General features: G+C 35.6%; 1 protein-coding gene across 1 annotated transcript in view; it reads left to right on the top strand.

The window, feature by feature from the left end:
* The window catches only part of LOC110447150 (neuronal acetylcholine receptor subunit alpha-2-like), an 87179-nt gene that overhangs the window by 28608 nt on the left and 32079 nt on the right, over positions 1-26492 (top strand). The window contains exons 3-4 of the mRNA XM_021492637.1: positions 17130-17174; positions 17607-17716. Of these exons, the coding sequence (XP_021348312.1) occupies positions 17130-17174; positions 17607-17716 (155 nt within the window). The remainder of the gene's footprint in view (positions 1-17129; positions 17175-17606; positions 17717-26492) is intronic.

Raw genomic sequence — 26492 nt, forward strand, 5'->3', positions numbered from 1 at the left:
ATCATTTGTATCAATATCTGTTGGTGGGAAATGGATGCTCATACTCCTATGAATGTTAAGTAAATTGTATCAACAGAATATCTTTGGTTTCCTGATTTTATTAGTCACATTTTATAAATGGATAAAATATTATTCGCATTATTCACATTATTCAATCATGCAAAACTATATCTAAATTCTTATCTCACTCGTGCAAGAAAACTGTTACTGTTAATACATAGACTATGAGATTGCATCGGTAATGTATGTGCTCGTCGACGACTTTTTAGCTACATACCATGATTTATGAACCTTAGATATATTTTCAAAAGCCAGCAAACTAGCTTAGTGTCACGTCGTAGTTTTGATTCAAAGGAGATTGAAGTGATACAAAATATTTGTGATTTTTTTATGAATACCTAATTCTTATGTATGTATACTATCTTCGAATTACTAGGCCAAAACTCGCTTCCGTTCTGGATTTGGTTTGGTTCTGTTCATTTACGAACGTGTCGCCATGTGTGTTATACATGCGTGCTTGTGTACATGTGTGCTTGAAACAGGGTATATTGGTGAAATTGCTTACTTGTGATAGCACGTATGATGCCGACTTTATTGTGCTACCTCACTGACATATCATGCCGAAGGCACCCAGCACAGCATTACACCCGGTCACATCATACTGACAACAGGTGGACCTGTTGTTGCCAAACCAGGGGTGTTAAGCATTCGTTTCGTTAACACACTTATACCTGCGAAACACCTCTGTTGTTTCGTGGATGGCCTGCTAGTTGATTATAAACAGAGCGAAAAGTGGAAGAAATTAGATTTCCCCTTAAAAAAAGAGAAACAAAAGTGATTTAAAACTCATCCTGTAACTTCACTTGACAACCGATAGCTTAATAACTGTTAGTCAAGTGGCCTTTTTATTGTAACAAATCTTTGCAATTTCGTCACTGAAACATTGACTCATTCTTACTAGAAAATATGAAAACACATAAATCTTGTTCGCGATTTCGTCGAAATTGGCATCAGAACAGTTTGTAAAGGCACCTTCATCAGGGAAGTAATCAGTAATCTTTTGTAATCTTTATTACATATGGCTGCCCCAACACATGGTTCCAACTAAGGGAGATCACTCTAATGCTACCTTAAGGATACTTGATTCTAGATTGGTTAACAAGTAATATTAAGGATCTATATGCGATGATGCATTTACTACAATCAGATACAAATTGCTCTTATATTCCTAGTTAGTAAAGTCTATCCCTGTTTCCTACACCTTCCTTCAGACAGATGGGCTGAATAATAACAGCCATTCCTTCGCTGTTTTCCCATAGGATTGTAAAACAAAACCTGGTCTGTTTTCCTTTTTGTTTTGTCGGAGAGATATTTTGGATAATATTAGTTCCTTGTTAGGTTACCTTTATATCTCATCAGTGTAATTGACTGTTAGATCGTATACATTTCTGTACCGGTTTTCGTACTTGTACAAATAATGAATATATATCTTCAGAATGATAGGCTGTTGAATCGAAGTAATACCTCGTCTGTTTTCCAATACATTTTGTCATAGACATTTACTGGTAGTTAGTAGTTATCTCTGGCCTGGGTTCCAGTACATTTCGTAACAGTAATTTACATTTTCGATTATAGTCATTCCTGGCCTGTCTACACATACATTTTGCCACTGTGATGGACTGATGGATGGTACTTTGTACTGATTGCGCATGTCTTGTATTGACGGTAGAACTCATAACGAGACGATTCGTCACCAATTACGGGCATTGATGAGGATGTTTGCACCCAGAGTTTGATGACCATTCATTGACCAAATAAAATTACTTCCGTAATCGTTAGGTCTGGTTGTGAGGTAACACATCACTTCAGTGTTCACAGGAAATGTCAGGGATTACATCACGTGCTCACGCGCCCTTCCGCTATCGTTTGGCTTCGTTGAAAGCCAACCTATAACTATATCTGTCCCGCTCCTCTTGTCCTGTGTGGTATATTATTACACTGTTAACGTTTTACCTTAGTTTGTCCACATGTCATACAATACGACATCTTTGAACATAATAAGGAGGTGAAAATCCGAATATACTGGGGCCCAAAAAAGGGCCTTATAGACACTCATCCTTTATAATACGTCTATCTACCGATGCGTTGATCTGTTAAACATCGATAAAATGCTAAAATGTGAGCCTGCTTCAATCAGGTTTTTTACAGTAAAATAACAAGTTATTTCAAAATGCATAACAAACATTTCCAACATATGACTGTGTTAAACGAATTGAAACATCAAGGATCTCCTTTGATTGTGAGGTCAGTTATACTGGTAACGTACTTTTATTGCATGAAGCTACATGTAATAAGTGCATGTTCTTTATTATGCATGACATATTTTTCATGCGTTCCTTTATTAACCCATTTAACGCTTTCTAGGACACAGAAGCGTATTCAACACTTTCAAAGACATTTATTTAATTGAAATCAAGCCAATTCGCTGTTATACCGTGTCTTGGAGATGAACAGGGCTTACATGTATAGAAAAAATCCAGTATTGAGATTAGGGATGTACGATGCAGATCGATGAATACTGATTTACTTTTCACTGGTCTGCACATGGAGAGGAATGAAGAGCCAGGAGTCTGGTTAAGGACTTTATATATCCTTGGAAGTGAATACACCCATTTTATTCGGCAATACGCATCTGTTTAGTATACTCATAAATACAAGCATTATATTTGACTGTATATATATATTGTCCAATTTGGCACAAAGGATTTAGCACAACTTTTTACAATTTATTAAGCAATATGTTTAACAATTCAATCACAAATGAATTAATAGACAGACAATTTTTAAATCATTGAGAAGGAAGCCAATTTAATATTTTTGTGAATGCGTTAAATCTCAACAGTCTAGATACTGGCTTGTACATATCCTAATTTGTCACAGTTCACATGCAAATTCAGCTTTTCATCACCACTTAGACGTCATTTTTTACTTATTCGTATTTTATATAGATGCATCACGCGGGTTTTGTGTGTTAATGACAAAACACTCGAGTAAAAATGAATGCATTCCGTAAAACTACTTAATCTAGCGAACACAAGTTTAAGCTGATTATGAAATGTTTACAAATTAGCTGATTGATGAATAGGTGCACTCACAATGTGTGATATAAAACACGCTATATACACATACCTCAATAAGCGTAATAATTATTTAGCACTATATTAAAAACGCAAACGCGCTTAAATTAGAATACCGCTAATGTAAGCAGAAGCACAACAAGCAAAAATGTTTTTGGTTTTATCAGTATTTTCAGTTTGAAGCTTTATGCACATGTCTTGTTGCCAACAGAAACGATGCTTTCTTTGTTAAATACCACACAGCCAATTATACGAAAATACGCAGAAGGTGATATTGTTCGATTGTTACTATATTTGGGGTTTTGATCGACAAGAGGAAGAATATTTCAGCAGGCTATCGGTATGAAGGCTTCAAGTTCACCACTCTCCCTTGATTTAGTTTTGCTTTCCTTTGCTGCTGGAATAACACAGAGTTAACGTAGAACTAGGAAGAGATAATATGCTTGCTCTGGCTTAAATCTAACTTCGTATTGATGATATTTTGGCATTAAAATCATTGAATGCAATAAATTCGAAAACTATTCTTATCGTGTCAATGTGTCGTAAATCACTAACAAACTTAATGACAAATGTGACAATTGTATTTAAACTTTACTCTCGTTAGTTTTCGTTTAGTTATATACATGATGTTTTTATTCGGTTTCTGAGATTTCTCAACGACAGTTTGATTCTATTGGTGTGATATCGACATTGATGTTATGTAAGTGTGTGCAAAACAATGAAGTACGTGGACGTCACGGAACTTTACTCGATCAAACAAGCCAAGCCTATCGCGGTGATATATAAACAAGTAATAAATTAAAGAGCTTTTTTTTTTCTTTTTCAGTTGTCATTTATTATGTACCGTTGGATCAGACTTTCAGGCCACTCGGCAGTTAAAAGCTATGAATAGTAAGGTCCAAAAGCCGCATTTCTAACCCCTTAATATCCCATTTGGTTTTTCCTTCTACATATTGTTACGTTAAATTATATCAAATTGACCCTGGTTCTAATATCGAGCCTTTAATATTGTCGAGTTGTCGAGCCATTGTCTACCGTCCTAGACGTATCTATATTGTATGACCTTGTAGCCAAAGAAGTTCTCGTATAGCATGGTTACCTTTTTCTTCAGATGGGTTTATAACATGAGATGTTGTTGGAGTGTGTTGAATATGAATTACGCCTAGGATAGAACACCGTAAGAGCTACGTACATGTTTACCTGCATGTACACATATAAATAATATAACACATAAAAGACAGTCTTTTCGCATTCACATGCAGAAATATATAACACAACCACATACAAATATCCGAGGCGTACACGTGCACATAAATATGACATAACGCACACTCAAACAGCTAATTAAACGCTCGTACATACAAAAAATATAACGCGTTCTCGTACAACTATTATAAGGCATAAGAGTAAAAATTCTATAAGACACACACGTAAACATTAAATAATGCTTACACGTACGCATATGATAAATGTATTCGAATCTTTGGGTTGTTTAAAAAAGTGATTTTTTTTTAATTATATTACAATGTAGTACATACAAGAAGTTGGCATTTTTCTATAAAAGAAAGAAAGTAGAGCACCTGTAATGGCAAATCACGATCAATAAAGAAGTACATTAAGATTTGTTGTTTTTCTTAAGACTGACGCTATAAGAAGTCTATAAACTTTGACTTATAACCGTTAATTTGGACTTGGTTGATACTTTTAGCGGCTCGGGTTAATCCTAATTAAACGTTTAGTCTCGTCCTGTTTACTAATGTCGGAATTACCGAATCGTCAACACAATACATTTTTAGTTCAGTCAATGTTATATTGTTTGAAGTAAGCGACATTAAAGCAAATCTTTAATATAGTTTTTTTTAACAATCTCTTAGTGGAAATGCATTTGCTGGACAAAAACACCCCATTTAAGATACGTAATAAAATAAAAACTTCATGGAAGGTAGATGTTTAAAAGAAGAACGCCTGTCTTGCAGACAGCAAACATGGACCACTCCTGAGCACGTCATGAAGAAAATACTTCAACTGGAAATATATTCATATAGTAATTGCCTCATGGAACAAGTCCTATCATATACATGATACAGTCCTCACTCTAAAATATTGGATTTAAAGGTATTTTCGTTCTATTCATATTTTGCATTTCGACTCACAGTTGTATGTCATCAACGGGTTCTGTTTGCATGCTTGTCGTCTATAGAACGACATAAAGGGTCATCACTACATACTATGAAGATACAATTGTATTTTTAGGTCACCTGAGCTTTGCTCCTTGAAGGAAGATGGTTTTAAATTGTAAAATTGGAATTCGTACCCCAACCCTAGGGGCCAGGGCGGAGCCCCCAAGGGAAAATTAACCAATATTTAAAAAATCTTCTTCTCCACACTCAGAGGTATTACAGTCATTTTCTCTGCATGGATGGAAAGATCATCAGGGGCTTTATTTAAATTGTAAATTTCAGGACCCCCGAGCTATCCGTTCTCCCTTGGGGAGGGGGTAAAGTTTACTATAGTTTATATAGGGAAACAACACTTTTGGGTATATTTTGACAATTTTCTGTTCGAAATTATTTTTATTTTGTCAGAATCATCTTTGGTGGATGACGGTATCACATTGTATTGTCGCGTGCTGATTGGCAAACAAAGTAGAACTTTGACATTTTAACAAACACTTCAAATTTATTCCACAATTTAGTATCAATACAATTGCGTATGATATGTCTATAGGGTGATTCCAGTTTTTCAATAGAAATCTGAGCTGAAAGTTAGATTTGAAATTGTTTCGATAGATTCTATAACAGCATCGTTATTTGACATGTCGTCTGAAACTGAGGAACCGTGGATCCGAGACGCGTGAAACTGATAGCGTTTAAAGTGAGTGATCTTGCGACGGAGCACAGGTTCGTTACAAATGTCTGAAATGACGAATGTTTATGTGTGCTGTGACTCATCAGTAGGTCTGTAACATATGTGTCAGTAGGTCTATAGAATATGTGTATTTCAGACATTTATAACGAACCCCTGTTGATCAGTGCAGTGTAACAGACGATATTTCTGATAAATTGCATGAGCGTTAAAATTGTTTCCATTGCCGGCATTGGTGATTTCAACCGATATGCATTTTGTACGATATTGCAAACCTTGGTCTTGTTTTCGTTGTAATAAAAGTGTTTTTTATTTTATCTTTTATTTTGCACTTCAATTTACAATGACATTATCAAATCTCACAATGCCCAGCGATATTTCAGCAGCCGTCATGTTTATTTACATTAGATATTGTAGTTCCGGTTAGTGTTGTAATTTGTAATAGGACGAGGAAAAGTGATAAAGATAGTGCCGTCGCTGGGGCTCGAACCCGCGACCCTTGGCTCTCCAGCCCGATGCTCTACCGCTAAGCTAAACGAAATTCCCTACAGCTGACGCTTGTAAGGCAACCTAATTAATCCACATCTTTTACACTATTCCCCCCTTTTTTTCACATATCAACCCAGGTTCTTTGACTCCCCGCCATGGGTTCTCCTACCTTGAACGGGGAGGGTCAACGGCACCAGTTTGTTATAGGACGAGGAAAAGTGATAAAGATAGTGCAGTCGCTGGGGCTCGAACCCTGGACCCTTGGCTCTCCAGCCCGATGCTCTACCGCTAAGCTAAAGGGAAATTCCCTACAGCTGACGCTTGTAAGGCAACCTAATTAATCCACATCTTTTACAAATTAATACGCTAAGAATTGTGTCTCGTGCGGCATGGTAATTAAAGTCCCATCAACTACACAGCTCTCAAAGAGGCTATATAGTGACAATGCCATGCAAATGTAAATATTATATAATATTTCAAACAGACCAATAGGAAAAGCACTATCTGTTGACTACATTCAAAGCAGCAGACTTTCTGTTCAGAAGCTGATGAAGTGACGGTTAAATAAATTGTTGTGTAGAAATGTTTGCTACCAACACTAGTTATTTCACTACATTCATGGTATCTCGCGGCCTTGTTATCAAGCATAAAGGTATTTATCGACAGAACATACAGTTAGTTTTTATTCATGCTTCGCACTCACAAAACAAATGTCGTATAAGTATATATCAAGTATATAACGACAGAACATACACATATACTATTAATGCTTCGCACTCACAAAAAATATCAGTATTTTGCCAGTATTCAATAGGAAAGCATTTATAATAGTATGTATTGACACAAAAGGTGACGACATCATTTCCACATCCGGGCGGATGCATTCAAAGTTATAGTGAAATAACATTAACCAGGATGAGTATTACAGTTTTGACGGTTTCTCTATAAAGTGTCAGTCTGTGCAATTAGTTCAAACTCTCTGTGGTAACTGTCCACAGAAAATGACCGGAATGGCCACCAGCATGCAAATCGAGGAAAACAGGAATTAAAAGGTAGATTGCATGGTCACGATTCTCCTCGGGACGTAATCTCGACTGAAATCAGCGTATAACAAGCGGGATTGTCGTGATTGCTTGTAATGTCCAAGTTGATAACGGTAACGGACAAAATAAATAACTATACAACATCAATAATATTACAAAAGCTTCTCCTAAATAACAAACTCATATATTTTTCTTCAGACAGTATATTTATCTATATCAAAAATATGTATGTTCTAGTCGCCAGTTGCCCTATATAGTTAATTACCTGCCTCGTCTAAAACTAGACTCGTGTAAGAATCGCTATCGATCATGTTTATACGAAAACCTTACCCAACACGAAATCTCAAAGGCCATACCTGATTACCGGAAGGCACGCCGCCCTCTTATATATCCTATTAGGGATTGATAAATATAAATCGGAGGTCGCGCTAGAGCTATTTCTTACGGATGTTCATTACCTTTCGAGTATATGTCCACGTAACATCAGCTGGCACTGACGAAACCAATTCGTTGCAAGTGTTTTTAGCTTAACAATAAACTAACATCTTTTCATTAACAGGTATGTTCCAAAGATTTAAACGTGCATTTTGCTTAAATCGTCTCAAATGGAAGTATTAACACTTTAGTATAACAGCTTTGGTTTTGAAAGGTGGAACTGTAAATCCAATATCGTTTTAACACATATTCACCAGAGCAAAGGCCTTGTATTGTAATTTAGAAATATGAACAAAAAATATAGGCTTTTATAAATTTAATTAAAGTGGGATCATTCGCTTAGGTACATCTCGTAAAGTAAAATATAAGTGCCAGCTAAGGAATATCGATGTGATACAGTTGCCTGTTTATAATGAATAAATGCTAGAGGGAAAGTATGTAGTTGCATTTTTATACACCACGCCCGTCAAATTTGACGGAAGCACTATGGTATGGGGTTGTCCGTCGGTCCGTCCGTCCGTTCGGCGTCAACATTTGTTTGTCCGGCAATCTCCTCCTACATTTTTCGACCGATCTCTTTGAAACTTGGTATACGTTATAAATATGGTATGAAGTTGTGTCGACAATTTTTCCAAAAGTAGTTGCCTTTTGTTCATTTCAGTATTTGATTATTTTTTTCCGGAGATCTCCTCCTACATGTTTTGACGGATTTCTTTGAAACTTAGTAGGCTAAATAATCATGATATGTTCTTGTTTTGTATTGAAAATAATTTTGATTCAATAATTTTTGCAAAAGAAATTGCTCTTTGTTTATTTCAGTATTTGATTTTCCTCCGGCAATCTTCTCCTACATTTTTCAACGGATATCTTTGAAACTTGGTATACATTATAATCATAATATGAAGTTGTATCTCCCTGAAAAGAATTTTGATTCGACAATGTTTCGAAAGCAATTGCCCTTTGTTCATTTTAGTATTATATTTGTTGTCCGGAGATCTCCTCCTACATTTGTATAGCATGTCAGCTAACCACTCTTAGAATGATCCAGATCTTATTTTAATGTAAGAAAGTATATAACACAATATGGCATTAGACGGGCGTATTTTGTTCCGCCCCGCGGTACTTTGTTGTATTTTTTTTGAGCCTACATTACCTTAGTGATCTATAAAATGACAAAATTTCCTATACAAATATATCGTATATTCAGAAATAAGTTGATACTTTCAATAGAACAGATGTCGCAACCGACAATGTCGTCGCTGAAAATGTCATCAGATTACGATACCAGATTTTGTGTAAATTTTGAGAGATAATCCTTTCGAACCGAAATCTTTAGTTAAGATTTCTAAGCAATCTTATAGTTTTATATTGAAAATCATGTATTACCCTTTGTTTTTGCAAAATTATTGGTATTTCAATCATGTTTACACATATCTTTGTACCATTTTTTAAAACAAAAATCAATAAATCCCGAAAAAAAGTTCATTATGTCGGACGAAACTAGCAAAATTGTCATTTGCAGTCATCAATTACTAAACGGTTGCATCTTAAGATACATAACATGTATTTCTATCCCATCCCCGAGAGGAAGATGGAGCTCAATCATGTTTACATGTACCTTTTCTCTCTCAATGTAAGCACTTAATGACTGACACGCATGCGCGTAGACAAATATCGTTGCGTGTTTTCCTTAAGATTACGTGTCAGATTATCGATATTTAACAGTTCCACATCACATATTACTGTCTTTGGGTTAATGGTAAAAGTGCACAGCGGTTACACTATGATCCACTCATGTCCTATTCAATGTGTTAGACAAATAAAGTCTGGAAAGGAGACTGGATATACGGAATGAACCATATAGTGATCAAAAGGACGTAGCTGCAATATTATTGACTTTGTGTGTATACATTGTACGTTATAAAAAACCTTCGATCTATATACCTACATGTAGATCACTTCAATTTGCTGTTAAGATATTAATTTTCTATATCACATATTGTTTTCCATTTCCATACATGGTAAAAAAAACATCTTATGATTTCGGTTATATGCTTGTAGGATTTTCGAATCAACGTTTCAATTATCCTTTACCATGAATGACCTACAATACGAAATCAAACGAGACCCTTTCAATGGTAGTACGTATCTTGCACTTCTAAGCCTGCAAATTTGGTACAGATATAACTCATATTGCAAAATTTTAATGTCATGAAAACACGAATGATTACCATGATTATTATATACATGACATTACCAAACAAGAGGTCCATTGGACCTGTATCACTCACCTGGTTTTATATTTAAGTCATTACAACTGAATGCATTAGTACATCTTTATATCTTCAAAACCAGACAAGGATATGTTCTAACCCAACTGGGACCACAATATCTGACTTTCAACTAATCAGAGGCCTCCACTGAGTTGCCATGTTAACAGATTTTGAAATAAGTAATATGTCATAATACATGATGTAATTAAACAATACTTTAATTTTCATTCAACTATAAGTTTTTATAAACCTAGAAACCAATTTTTAACAATTTATGAAGACTACACCATAGAATATGATAATCTAGCTGTACCATTTCTTAGGACCGCAGGGGTCAAATCAACCTCATTCAATTAAGAAATGTTTGTTCTTACTCAATAATGTTTTTGACCAAATGTTGTACAATTCTCTCAGGCTCAGGCAATTAGGGGGCATTAGCGTCTTAAAGCATTAGCGTCTTAATGGTTGCCCTCCCCCATTGAAACTTCAGAGCAAATTTGGTTGAAATCTTCTCTGGCGTTTGAGGAGATGCGTTTTAAAGCAAATTTAGCCAAGTTCCTTTTCAGGCCCCCGCCCCCTGGCCTCAGGGTTCGAACAAACCTCATTTATTTAAGAAATGATTGCCCTCCCCTAGTGATGCTTCATACTGAATTATGTTGAAATCCTCCCTGGCGTTTAGAAGGAGATGCGTTTTAAAGCAAATTTAGTTAAGTTCCCCTTCAGGGCCCCGCCCCCTGGCCTCAAGGGTCGAACAAACCTCATTTATTTAAGAAATGATTGCCCTCCCCTAGTGATGCTTCAGACTGAATTTGGTTGAAATCCTTTCAAGCGTTTGGGAGGAGATGCGTTTTAAAGCAAATTTAGTTAAGTTCCCCTTCAGGGCCCCGTCCCCTGGCCTCAGGGGTCGAACCAACCTCATTTATGTAAGAAATGATTGCCAATCACTACTGATGCATCGGACTAAATTTGGTTGAAATCCTCTCTGGCGTTTAACAGGAGATGCGTTTTAAAGCAAATTTAGCTTAGTTCCCCTTAAGGGCCCCACCCACTGGCCTCAGGGGTCGAACCAACCTCAAGTATGATCTAGTGATAGTGTACATGGTATTCATAAATTCGCATTAAAATGATATCGAAGAACGAAAACAATAGATGATATGCTTACTAAAAATGGAGACTTATGCTGTGAAGATTGTGAAATTGCATAAAAGTCAAAAATAATTCTTAGTGACTTAAACTTTACTTTTACACTTTTTTATGGTGTTGATTGAATTAAACTTAAGGTTAACGTTCAATGGCAGTGAGATGATATTCATTCGTTCAGACAGTTTTAACCATTTAAATTTCAGCTGTATGCCTCTGCTTGCTTTAGAGTTCTGTCATGATGAGTGGCCTTCCGTTCCTAATAAATCCAAAGCAGTTCCATTAATAACTTTCTCAAGTGTGTACAGAAAACAATGGCGGAGAACAAATATAACGTAATCTACGTAATCTGAGTGTGTGCGTATGCATTTGTACGGGTGGGATTGTTGTCTTACAACACCAGCCTGAAAAGTCATTTTCCTTTACTCGGGTTGACGAATATTCGTTTGCAAAAGGTTACGCTGTTACTTGGTAGTGTATAGGGGACATCACAGGCGGCACCACAAAACAGGCCCAGTTGTTTAACTTTCATAATCAAATTCAGCACTGACGTTTCGGTTTTTAAAATGTAGAAAAAATGTAGAAAAAATGTAAAAAAATGGTACACTCCGTTGGAATATAAAAAACCCATTCCAATTAGTCTTTTGAATGAAAAATATATATAAAATACACATGCTTTTTATTCGAGGGTTGTCATTTTGAATTCCACCACATGCGTATTTCGTGTTCAATTTTGGTAACTTTTCAACTTTTATTGCAAAATTATCTCAACTGTAATGATGCTTCTGATATCATGAAAACCACAATTGGTCTGGCTCTCTGTAAAAGTAATTTGGGAACAAGAAATTTTCGTATTATCATTTTCCCGTCCTGTAAGAAATACAATTATATCTTGATCATAATTAGCGAACGTCTGCTTTAAATTAAAAACAACATGACGGATGGGTATTGCCTTGGATGAGATAACATAAAAGGCTATTGATCCGGGAATATATTAACCGTTTCCACTGCACACCAGTGTGATATAATAAATATTATTCAAGCCAGAAATTATTTATAACGAAATTAAAAATAATGCAGTGACGCGTTTTGAGAGAACATGAAAGTCTAATTCACCTTAATGTATATATTTCATTACAGATGTGTATAATAAGATCACAGTGGATACATGTTTGTCATATGAGAGTACTTACCATGTTGTTTTCCGTTTCGTCAAAATGACATAATTTATATGATTAAAGCAACCACTATTGCAAGCGATTGCTATTCTATACGAGAAACTGCATAGTACTGTGTCCACCAATAAGCTTTTCATTGGAAATATTACAGCGTGAACTAACATCACGTCGTCTTTGTTTCCCTTACTCGTGTTATAGGAGAAACAGAATATCCAAATGAAAACGATCCATTACAATTTATAATCGTTCTGAAATGTTAATACGTACAAATAACTACTGAAGCTTATCGTTTTCACCTGCAAGTTTCTAGACGCAAATGGTTATAGAACAGTACCAATGATAAGATAAATCATATATATACAACTACATATCTAGGTATTGCATGGACAGATAATCATTGTTTACATAACATTAACGTTCACAAATTAACTTAAAGTGTATAAATAGAGATAATACAGCTTCCATTGACATTTACTTGAGTATTTTGAGAATATTTTGAGGTCCAGGATTCAGGTTGAGATTTCTACTAGTGTCTGCTTCTTCACTATTGTTTCTTAACAACAACATTTATGTTAATTCAGAAATAAAATTTCAACAGACTATCTGTATTTTGATTGATCACCATAGCAAGCGAATCTCTTATTGTTTTCTTATGGGGCAGAATTAATGCAGAACACTTAAAAGAGGCTTCATGTGATGTTTGCTTTATTAGTCCTCATGGTAAAGTGTTTGGTTTGGTAACAGGTAAGGTCATTTAAGGACGTGCCTTCATGTGTGTAGTGTATGCGTGCTTGCGTGTGTGTGTGCAGGAGACAGTGTATGTTGGTGTGCTTGCCTCCTTGTGATAGTGCGGATCTGCCGGCTCTATAGTGCTATCTCACTTAAAAAACCATGCCGAAGGCACTCGGCACAACATTCCCCCCGGTCACATTATACTGACAACGGGTGAACCAGTTGTTGCCATTCCCCTTAATGCTGAACGTTAAGCAGGGAATAACAACTACCATTTTTAAGGACTTTGGTATGTCTCGGCCTTGGGACAGAATCCATTGCCGTCCTAACCTGGGCGAACGCTCAACAATCAAGCCAAAAGTGAGGTGTTGCCAAGCAAGGCGCTACGAAATTAAAGGTAGTTGGAAGTAGAAAGAAAGATAAAGATCCCAAATATTGTAATGAGCGCAGCAGATTTATTTTGGTCGCTTTTGTGTCTGCAAATGGAAGATACCAAAGCAAATCCCCAACACTGCAGGGGTTCAGGGGTTAGTGGCCTCCTACGATACATGCAGTGGGTAAAAGTAGGTGTATTATTTTCCCGATCCTCCACCTGCAGGGGTGTGGCACAGTGTAAGACGGATTCATGATGTTCTGTCCTTGAAAAACAAGACATTGAGAATGACTTTGGTCTCTCTTATCTTAATAAAAAAAAAAGTCTTTTCATATGGGCATAATCATGACATTAGCTGTGGTACGCGCTAATAGTGCTCACTACCAAGTTATAGGTATTATTCAAAATTCATGATTGTTAGTTTTCCTTCCCTCAGTAGCAACACTCAAATTTGATATTGGTTGGTTTTAGTTTGGTTTCATCATGTGTAACGTCCTATCAACAGCAAAGGTCATTTTAAGCGGTGTCTCCATGTGTTTTGTGTATGCGTGCTTGCATGTTTCTGTGTATGCGTGCTTGCATGTTTCTGTGTATGCGTACTTGCATGTTTCTGTGTATGCGTACTTGCATGTTTCTGTGTATGCGTACTTGCATGTTTCTGTGTATGCGTGCTTGCAGGTTTCTGTGTATGTGTTTGCAGGATTCAGGTTATGTTATTAAAATTTCTTAACATCGTAATATCGGTCGATCTGTTATTTACAAGCATGCCTGTTTGAGAGGATGCTACATGTTAAACAAGGAATTCTTACATGTGTCTTTTGTGAACTCTTTTCAATTATGTTGTTAAGGCCTCCATCATTCACTGATTTGTCTCCAGTTCTGGTCGTGCTTAATTCATCTGTCAACACCAGGGTATAGACAAGTTACACAAACTCGTCAGAATCAGCCGTGATTTGATACCAAACTGACGACAAAAAGCCATAGGATAAAGTTATCACATAATCAGTCCTAAATAGATCATAGGGCTAGACATAAAACTATCTCATTCCTTAAGTGTGGATCTTTTGTCTTAACTCCGAAATGAGTAAGAATCTATTTTTGTTTCTCTTTGGTATTTCTTAACTTCTGCATTCCTGCTGTTGTCTTAACGTGGTGAGTTTATTCCCGCTGTTGTTTATTGTTTGTTCAACCTTGTGCAAGAGATCAAAAAATCAAAATGTTCAATATTGTATACATAAAAAATATTTCTCATCTATTATTTTCAATTTTTGCTCTACCAACGCTATTTGTCTAGCGCCGTCCAAAAATATTATTGATTAAAAATAATGGATTATATCGGCAAGTAATTGACGGGCAAGCTACTCTTGACCTGTGTTATTACTGTCATTCATCTTTACAATTCAGAACATCAACCTTGGACGGATTTTTAAGTGGAAAACGTTCCCAACTTCTATGTCATAAAGATCCAGTGTTTGTAAAATAATATGAAAATGATGCCGGATACCATAAGTGGAGAAAAAGTGTTTTAGGCTGACGGCTTATGTACTTAAGTGCACTTAATATGTGAACTTTTAGAACAATAAATATTCCCCAAGGATGTTTCAAAAGACATCTTTGTTTGTAATTATATTTACGGAGAAGTTTTACTAGAAATCATGTTCTTGTTTAAATACACATTTAATCATCGCGACCGATTCCCCGCTTAGTTTAACACGAACACATATTTTTGTGAAATCTAAGTGTTATATATCCATGGCAAGCGTACAGTGTAAATGATATTAAGATGTATAAGATCCTGAGAGAGAAAAGCAAATATTTCCCTCTCTGACATAAACGATGAACATTTCCATGCTCATTATATCCACTATTTCGTTTGTCAGACTGCGCTAATTACTTTACGAAGTAGAGTTTAATGGTGCTGATGATGCTAACGTGACTTAATACACTTGAGCGTTTTAGACTTTGTGTGCGTTCTTACATTGTTCAATATCAATGTTTATTTCATAAATTCTAACACGAATTTTTAAACACAAATTGTATCTGTATCTCTGATTACAAACGTATTAAGGCACGTGTAAGAGTTCCTTATGTTTATTGATTACAAAGTGCAAGCGTTTTAAAGAAGCTTTAGAATATGCGTACGTGTTTTATCAAATGCTTCATCTCCTACAGTACAAGAGTTTAGCAGAAGCTGGCTAACATACGAGAGTTACAACGATCCATGTATAACGTCCAAAACGTATTCATCTAGAAACCTTAATCAAGCGTCCGTGTGACATGGATAAGAACCCAATGACGCCTTTAAGTCGAAAAACTATCGGAATCATCTGACGGCAAATCCCTCGTGTCCTAGAACAATTATTTAATCAGTGCTGCCGAACTTTCCAATCCATGCTAGCTTTGTGTTAGTGATCGTACAGTTTTGTAAAGGGTTTTCGGAAAAGAAAACCAGGGTGATGCTTCCCGCTTTGTGCATTTGACTTACGAAAAATACATTGACGCCATGTACGTTTGGAAACACTGATTTATTGAAAACATATTGAGCGGTTCAACGTAACGTGGCTTGTTAAATCGATATGTTTATCTGATCCACAACACTAGTTAATAGAATATTGACCAGACTATGTGTCCAGATGCGCCCTGGACGACTAAAAGGTCACGCTATTTTCAATGTTTATTTATGTCAAAATCTTATTGTGTCGATTAGACACAGTGGTGAATTGTAGCTACATGGATCTAGCACCTTCTCCTTGTTCAACTTCCTCAACACTTTTCATTCTTTTGTATCGGATTGGTTTGGAATGGTTTTACTTTAAGCTTTGAGGACTTGCCTCCATGCATGTTGTGTATGCGTGTTTACATGTACGTGTGCTGGAGGCAAGGTATGATGTTGTATTTGCCTCCTTGTGATAGAGCAAATCTGATGCCGACTTTATATTGCTATTTCACTGAAATACCGTGCCGAAGGCACCCAACATAGCATTCCACCCAGTCATATAAACTGACAACGGGTGAACCAGTTGTTGCTATTTCCCCAAATACTGGATGTTAAGAACGGAATAACAACTACTATTTTTAAGAACTCTGGTTCTCCCAGCCTTGTTACAAAACCCATTGCTTTCCTCACCTGGGCGAACATTAACAGTAAAGCCAAAAGTGAGGTATTGTCCAGCAATGCGCTAGGAAAAAAATGTTTTCTAAAAATAGAGAGAAATATAAAGATAAAACTATTGTAATTGTGCAGCATATTAAAGCAAATCCCCAATTCTGCAGGGGGCTATCTCATTTGTCGCCTCTTACGATACTTTTCTCGATTCCCGACTTGCAGGGGTTCTTTTTCTATGAGAAAAAAAGAACTTTTTTTTATCATTTTTGTAATAAAGAGTGAACATAACTTGCTGGGATTTGCTTTGTTGGAAAACCTTAACAATACGTGCATTAAATTTGTATTTTGTTACTTTCAGGATTTGAAAAATCAGGTGCTAACGACAAATGCGTGGCTACGAATTGTAAGTATAACTAATGTGTCGTTAGTTCATTAGCGTTAATGGCGTTCGTTCTATAAGATAATATATGTTAAATAAATTTATTTTTCATCGTCATAAGAACGTTGATAAACAGCTTCGACACTTACAATTAAACATCGCGTCAAGTTTTCCTTTCATTAAGTGCATGTATTTCATTATATGTCCAAGTTAGAATTCTTAATTATTTATATTTTCGTGTTATATTGAAAGAGAAAGTTTTCTTTTCATCCACATTTTTTATTGTATGCAACAATGTATCACCCGAATAATAACTTTAATTGGTCAAGATAACCTTATACAATCAAATACTCTTTATGGAAAAAAGGTTTTTGCATTTGCTTTAATTTCGCTTTGTAAATATTTAGGTTATAACTTTGACCCTTGAACTACGATCGGTGTAATATCATTTTACAGACATGGCATGATGAGTTTCTACATTGGAATAAGACGAAATACGGGGATTTAACTGATATCCTGGTATCGAGAAACGAGGTCTGGACTCCTGACCTTTTAGTCGAAAACACGTAAGTTTGTTAATGTATTTTATACACCTCTCCAACGAAGGTCGGGGTAACCACACATGCATTTCATAGAGCAAAATACACATGAAAACAAATTGCGGTTCCTTAATTAAGTGGAAACTATTTCTTATATCACTTATGTTAACTTTCATTTTTTATTCATTTCTGATAACACAATCGGGAAAGTGCATGTATTTGTTCCGTATATGGTCAAAATAACATTTTTTTTTGTTTATTAAATTCGTATCTTTGACTGATCACAGTATATTTTATATTCTAAATTAAAAAAAGGTATGATTTAAAAAAGATAGTTCGTAGAAAAAACCTTTTCACAAAAGGACGTCAAAAGTAAACATATTATGTTTATTTTAAAATTGATTATCCTAATGTCTGGTTAGAAATATTTAAAACATGCTATTTTCATAGATGAATTTAATTTGATACACGCAACTTGTTTTGGTTTTTAATCTATAACGTGAACATTTATTTGCTATATATATTTGTATCCATCCTCGCATAAAAAAGTGTTGTTCATAAGGATACAGTAAAATCAAGCTTATTGGGCCATGGAACAATGTTCGATTTATTCAGGTCATCGAGATATGTATCTCAACAAGAGGAATTATGGACGTAAAGACATAATCGTCTGTTTTAAGTTAGTGATTTATTGTATATATTGATTATCCCACGTCGGGTACCTTAACCAAACTTTGTCAGTCAGAATATCATCAGCGTATCCGTACAAATTTATGGTAAACAAGTATAATCAAAGAAGAGTTCCTTGGCGAACTCCGGGGAATTATTTAAAAGCCAGTATTGATTTCTCATTTACAATAAAGAGAATTATTTAGCATGTGTAAAATGATATTTAAAAGAATCGTATAGCTATGTCAAATTTATGAAATATCGGTCGGAGGAAAACAATTCTGCTGAAATCAAACGCAGTAAATTTGTAACGTAAAAAAGGATGTTATCAGTCTGAAGTGTTATTATCAATTGAAAGTTTAAAGGTGAAGTAACATCCCCTTTAAGTCCACTTGCCTGTGATTACTTCTGGTCTTTAAAACTAATCAGTCAATATAGCCTGTATTATAAGATCAATTTTCTGTAATAAGAACAAAATGGCTTTTACAAACCCTTCCCGAAAAGAGCCATTGTTTAAAAAGCCCTATCTATTTATTCAAAGTAGTCATAATAATGGTTACGTTAACCATCTGATTTTATTTAACTGTTGGGCGACATATACATATACAACATCTAGCATTTGCAGACACTGTTCTTGGACGAGTTCAGAAATACAAAAAGTTAATTGTAAAATTGCACGAGATCAGTAGCAATATCCGATTTCTAGGCAATGCTTTTACGGCGTTACAGTCATGTCTTAGCGCACAAACTGCGTAAGGTAGGCCAATCATTCGCAGAAGCCATGATCAACTCTACAGATACGTTTTTAACTTGCGAAGGCGATCACGCTTCTGGCCTGTATAACTAACCCCACCTATTTTCAGATAAATTTCTGTGTTCAAAATTATATAAATCTTTAGTATCATATGAATTAACTCAATTCTTATCGTTTTGAAATAAATCGGATTAACTACGCAACGGAAGGGATTACATTGATTTGCTGTGATGAAATGAGATAACTTACAAATAAAAGCATACGAATTAAATCTCTTCTCACATTGATGTTTCCAAATCACAACAGTTTATGGGAATGAGATGACAGAATCTTACCGATGAATAAAAATCATAACGTCTCAATTTGTCACATCCGGGTAACATTGTTACTTAAAATGAATACATGCATTAACAAACATACAGCTTTGTATATCCTGCTGGAAGATGACGTCGGAGATATCTGCCACAGTGCATCGATCTGGATCTTCTTAGACTATTTTGCATATATGCATATCCCTTAAATCCTCCACCAAGTTGCACGTGAATCAAAGAATCGGTTTTGTAGGCAGATATCCGATCCTCCAATTATAAAAAAGGAAGACAAGCTTTTATAAAGACTTGCTGATTGTTAGGTTTGTTTCGTTTGGTATTTCACGTTCTCGCAGCTAACGAAACAGCAAGACGAAAGAGTTATTAAATGTTGCCAGGAGGCAACAGCTCAATTGTAATTTGTACAATATCACTTAAGCAGAGGACACACATTTTGCAGGCGCAAGACCGCCATGGACTTGGGCTTGTGTAATGTTAACATTAACTGAACAGCTTTTAGAACTTTTCAATGTTTCAAATGGATTGAAATGATAAATTTGACCCTTCTTATGTAGGTATGCTTGTTGGATACGGCCATCTTTTTGCGTTATACGTATTTCCATCATCTGCTTATGTTGCTTTCGTGGTTTGTGTTACTTTTTATCTGCTGGTGTTGCTCAAATCCGTTTGTGATACTTGCATTTGTTTGTGGTACGTAAATATGCTGCGTGTGTTGATACTTGCATGTGAATAGAAAGGAATTTCCTATTTCCATACAGGTATGGGTACAAATAGCTGGTTTTACCAGCAAATCGCCCAACAGATGTCAACTCGGCTGTTGTTCAGACATGTCTAATAATGGACGATGATGTCCACAAGTACGTAAGTTGCTATCGGGCAAAAGCTCGCTAACTGACCATAACACGTTGGTCTGTGTCTTGCTGCCGGCTGTCATTGCTTGTTGACCACATTTTGGCAAAACTTAACGTCGTCTTGTAGGTTTCCATTCCGGTAACAAACGCCCTAGAAGCTTTACGATGCCTGTGAACAATGTATCAGTAAAACTATCTATATAATGTATATAAGGTTTCTATCAGCAGAATCTGGACATATGATAAAGCGGATGTGGCGATCAATCTGGATTGAAATAGCTATATTTGATTATGAAATCATTAGCCGCGTCCGTTATCGAATCTGTATCATTTGTGACGCTTAATTATTTTCTCATCAGGAGGCTTATTATCAAACGTCCATCTGACATTGCTGGTAGTGGACCGAGTTATTGAAGATTCTATGGTCAAGTCTACACCTAAAAATAGGTTATATAGTTGTCATTGTTGCCCCCAATGCAGCTTGTTCGTCAGAATTACTTTTCTAACACAGACCATTCTTCCACTGCTAGTTTTGTCTGGTTAACTGTATACTGGTGCCCCAATAATGTAGTTCACTGGTGCCTTGTACAGAATGTACGTGTTTTAACAGAAATACAGACAAAGTATACATAAGAATGGAAATGTTCAACATTGTATATATTTGTTTTTATAAAAGCAATGTTTGAACTCGCACATTAGTTTACCACTATAAATATCGACTAATGTTAAGGATCTTAATAGTTTCATCATCTGCATTATCCGTATTTTCTTCCCACGGCACCAGGTGTTTAATTTACAGTTTGATTACGTTTTATTCTGCATGACCTTCTTATGTCGATAGGCCGTTTCAAGAGTAGCAATTAATCAGTTTTCTCTCATTGTATAGCTCTAGGTTATCTGTGTTGTTGAAGTGCTACATTTTAAAATTCGATGCAGAATTTTTCTGAAACTCAAAAAGTGTTTTCCTTAGTGCAATGTTAAATATTTGCTTAAAATAAAATTGGTTCAACAAGTTTTTAACTTATAAATTCCATTCAGAGCCAAGTTGTTGAAGTCTAGGGATAACATTACGGGTTATGTTTCACTTAAGAATCACTGTTCCATTACAGGCAGAACAATAATTAATGCTTAGTTTTTTCGTAGAGTATTTTCCCCTTTAGTTCCTTTTGAATCTAGCTGAAGCGCGAATACATAGGGTACTGTAGAACTGTTGATTAGGTAGTTATATTGGTTAGAGAGACAGTAAAATGAAAGGAGGTTCATAGTTCCAATCATGGTTTGTAAACTGTATTTTTGTTGCAATCAGTTACTGATGCTGATTATTGTTGTTAATTTTATCTTCAATGAAGTTCCGCAAGTCGTGAAATTATCACAACTATGATAAAAGCGAAAACATCAAATACAGACGAGAATATCAAAGTGTTCACAAAACCATAAGTTGAACTCAGAACTGACAAAACCAGGACAGAAAAAAACCCCGTAAAGAGTTACATTAATACACTGAAAACTTCAAAAGAGATTAAGACCAGGTGTCTCAAAAGGGTAAGCTTCTTTTGTTCATCGATGACATCCGCCATGCAAATCCAGGTAAAAAAGTGATAAATAAAATGACAATGAAACCGCAATACAAACAAATGAGCATAATTAAAGAAATCCACATTCATATCCCACAAAGTAATAACATATTTGCCATATAAGCTCGTGACAATAAGTCTTGTCCATAATCTTTATTAATCCGCACCTTTCAAAAAAATCTGTGTTGTCATTAAGATTCAGAAAGTCAAGTTCGTTTCGCTTAGCGTACAGCTTCGTAGTGAGCCCTCCTAGGACGTTTGCTGGTTACCAAAGCCATTGATGTCCTGCAAAACGTATTTTCCATTTCTATGTCCAACTCTATGTAAATCGTTTTCCGCACAAATTTGGTAAATTATTTCAAAAATGTTGTTTCAAGTTGATACAATAATTGCAAAAGCAAATATTTGCGCGAAATGACACTAATATATCAGAAGAGTGCTAAATTATTTGTTTACAATCTGACATCTGTATACATATTAACTCGTTGACGGCATTGTAAGAATGATTGAGTTCATTGTTGACAATGTTTCTTGACTTCGGCGGCAATACCATACAGTTGGTATTTACTTGAAACAAAGTGTGCGCCTCTACTGGTCATTTCCCCCTTTTGTCAATACAAATAGAACAGTTTATAAGAACTGGCAAAATTACTTCGCCAAGTGCTTCAATTCAACTTGAAATCATGAACACTTCCGACTCTTTAATATCAGCTGCTTACCCCAATAGGAACATATTATTTACAACATGAAAAACAGAACAAGTATATATAAGGCACAGATAGTTCAGTGTCGATGTTCACGCGAATATCACGATTTCTATGATGTCGATTGCTAAGGGACAAACTAACAACCATACACAGTTTTGAGATAACCATGGTAATGAAGACTAGGTTAAAGGTCGTCATCATGATCTTATAGGGAAATATTCTACTCCGTGTGATATATTAAAGGCAGTCTTTTTATTATGTTCATTTGTGTGCCCTGCGGTTTATTTTCACTACACCGTTTCTCACTTTGAAAATGTGACGTTACTACTATTTGACCCGGGTTAACATTACGGAAACCGTCGATTAAGCATAAGAAGACGCTTCCCGTTCCGCGACACCTGGTCATATAACTAATTGACATTTCCACAAGTTTTCTTTTTAATAGTAACAAATTTATAAGTAAATTAAAAACAATATATCATTTGACGATTTACACATACAGACGTTTGTTGCAAAGTCCGCAGATAAATGTAGAAAAGATGTCTCAAATAAACGTGTAACTTAAATGTTTTACGGTATACACAAGCAAACACGAAAATAAAAAAAAGTTTTAACAAGAAGGTAATATCTTAAAGACTCTTTCATGCCCAGGGGTGTAGTGTAGGATGGGGAAATTCCACCAGAGGGGTTTTCAAATTTGGTAAAACCCTTGGGCATGAAAGGATATTTTTCTCTCCTTCTAACCACCAGGATAAGCTCAGAAAGCACGAAAATGCGTTTAGACCATTTTGAAAATATCAATTTTTCCCATAAGCTTTTGAGACGAAAACAAATCTGTCAGCCAGGTTTTAGCATACCCCATATTTTAAAACAAAGTTTTCGCAGAAAAATTGATCACATCTTTCTAACGTTTACGGTAAATATATCGTAAAAGGTTTTTATTTCATCACGTCGCCTCTTCCGCATTGCGGCATCGGAAAGATCCAAATTCGTGACGTCACGTCATTTATTAGCCATTGTGACATCACGTCACGTGAAATTAAGTGTATGATAGAAATTTCCTACACCCCTTTCTTACCCTAGACAGCTCTATCTTACACACAGGGTAATGAGAGAAAAGTATTTATGATATACACAGATAACAGTAAACGTGAAACACAAACGCCAATTAGACGACTACCCCGATTGGTTAAAGAACGGTAATGTATCTTTCACTATGATTTAAGACAGTATAATGTGACCCGGTGAGGTGTCCTGCTGGGTGTCTTCGGCAGTATGTTTCAGTGAAGTAGCACTATAAAGTCGGCATCAGCTCCGCGCTATCACTGGGAGACAAACACGAACGTATCGCAGCCTCCAAAAACACGCACTACAAACATGCATCATGACCATAGCTGTTTATAGGACGTTAAACAATACTAAATCAAACCAAACCAAACGACTATAAAAACTAAAAGAAAGTAAATCTGGTTAAACTTGTTTTGCCCCCGACCAATGTGTACCCCTGATACATATAACACGCATGTTTTTGGCCTGAGTAATTGGGATCCTTACCATGTTCATGTGAACATTGAATTAAAATGTTAAGCAATGCATTCAAACAAGCATATGCGTTAGTATACGTAAGGAGATGTGCTAGATCCGTCACTAACTTGTTACAAACGACAAAATTCTAACAATAAATACTTCAATGCACAAACATAGTTCAACCATTTAGTAAAGACTTATTGCCCACAGATAAACATTTTAATTGAATTTTACCATTTGTAACATATACGTTTCGGCTTTGTCACCTGCCACTGACAGACGAATCAGTTCTTATGGAATACACACAGCACGTGACCTTTTGTTCTAACGTAATGACAGAAATGCCTATAACATAATATGTCTGCTACAAGTCTACTTGTGTCTTTTTAAACAAGAGAAACAACAGTGGTAACAAAGCCGTGTTTGATATATTGTATCCAATTATGCATCGTTTGAAAATGTTGCTGTGGACACCTGGGGGTTTCGATGGGCATACGAGGAATTTCGTCGCAAACTAATTACGATATGAAATATGTTTGAAGCGTAAATTGATGAAAGAATTCTCGATCAGGAAGCAATGTATTCGTAACCTCCCAAAGGATATATACGAATTATTTGTCTGTTGTAATTCATGTGCGAAAACCAATTATAACGTATACAAGAATGCAAGAAAAAATCGAAACAGGAAAAAATAAATCTTATTGTAGGTAGCTCGTTATTCGTAGATATATGAGACAGGTACGATAAAGATACATTATTCCTCAACACGCAAAAGATAAGTTGAGGAATAATATACTTGAATGCTTATGTGTTTGTACTAAGGGAGAACATATTTTATGGACGTTAATGAACTAAAAAAATAATATTATCGCCATTTAAAAAGTGAAACAAAGCCTCGAAGTAGCAATGTTTGTTTTCTGATACAGCTGACATATAATAATGAATGGAACCTCGTTCAACTTGACAAATCAGTTTCTCTGATGAACAGTATTGCAAATATTTACTTTTAGTACGGAGTAATAAAGCACCTATAAAACTTAAGTTTGGCGAAAAAGAAAGCTAAGTCAGTATTGTATTGCACCATATTGTCATTACGTTTAGTTACGCTCGTTTTCGGTTAGACATGATGCAGGTTGCTGAGGTCTTATAAGTATTTGTTTGTAATATGCACCTGTTGTGTTCATGATATCATTTTATTTGGTCCGATTTCGGGTTGTCTGTTATGCTATGGTTATGTTATGTTTAATGTAATGATTATATTATCGTAGGATTATACATATTAACCAAGTGAAATTTTCAATAGTATATTCTTTTACATTGTGTTTCCTCTTCTTCTAATTATTATTTACATGAGCATTGGTAGGCATATGTAATTGGAGTAACACATTTTCCGATTGGTCATCCAGTATGGCCGCCGTGACTTTTAAATGAATGACACAATTATGGTTGTACACTAAGGTCAATGCAAAGGTGATGTGTATGGTTCTCTTTTTTTCTGATTTTGACCCATACCAGTATTCTTCCCAATGCATCATTGCAACTACAGAGACACTTAAAATTTACTTTTAATGATAAAATGGGTGCAGAAGTATGGATTCTGATAGGTGAACATTTAGATATTGAACGATTTCGCTCAAAATTGGCAAAGACGTGTTATAATGATAATGTGATCTCCAATGCGGGTCTGTTGGGGTTTTGTTGAGAAAATGACAGCGAAATACTGATTTCTGAGTTACCAAAATACAAATACTATCCGATTTCAATCAAATTTTGTATGTATATCTAGGTACTATATATATATATGAAAAAGGGGTAATAACGACAGTTCAGACAAAGAGATTTGTTAAATTTTCAGGGCGGTCTGCTACTTTATCAAGACAGGAACATGATTACATATCACAACATAAAACAGAGAAAAACAGTCACCATGAAACAATAATACAATACAAAATCCATAAACAAAAACATCCATATTTGACACAAAAGACAGGTCTTAACATACGATACAGGTACGGTTAAAGATGGGAACAAAAATGATCAGATAAAATCAAACGGTAAAATTGGACATGCTGTATCACAATATAGAAAAAATAGATTATGATACGTATTACTTAAGGTGATAGATATAGGTCTCATAAGTTATAACGACAGTGTGATCCAATATTGGCACTAGATCCGAACAAACAAATGTTGGTTGAATACGTATTACTCAAATAGATACATGGGCATATACTGGTACTACGAATACTACTGCAGACACCATTTTGTAATTCCGACCTTCTTATTAGTTGAAATTTTGATATTGTCTTTATTAGCTCACCGGGTCCGAAAGACCAAGGTGAGCTTATGCCATACCGTGGCGTCCGTCGTCCGTCCGTCCGTCCGTCCGTCC

This window comes from Mizuhopecten yessoensis, unplaced genomic scaffold (assembly GCF_002113885.1).
Source record: "Mizuhopecten yessoensis strain PY_sf001 unplaced genomic scaffold, ASM211388v2 scaffold371, whole genome shotgun sequence".
NCBI classification, from domain to species: Eukaryota; Metazoa; Mollusca; class Bivalvia; order Pectinida; family Pectinidae; genus Mizuhopecten; species Mizuhopecten yessoensis.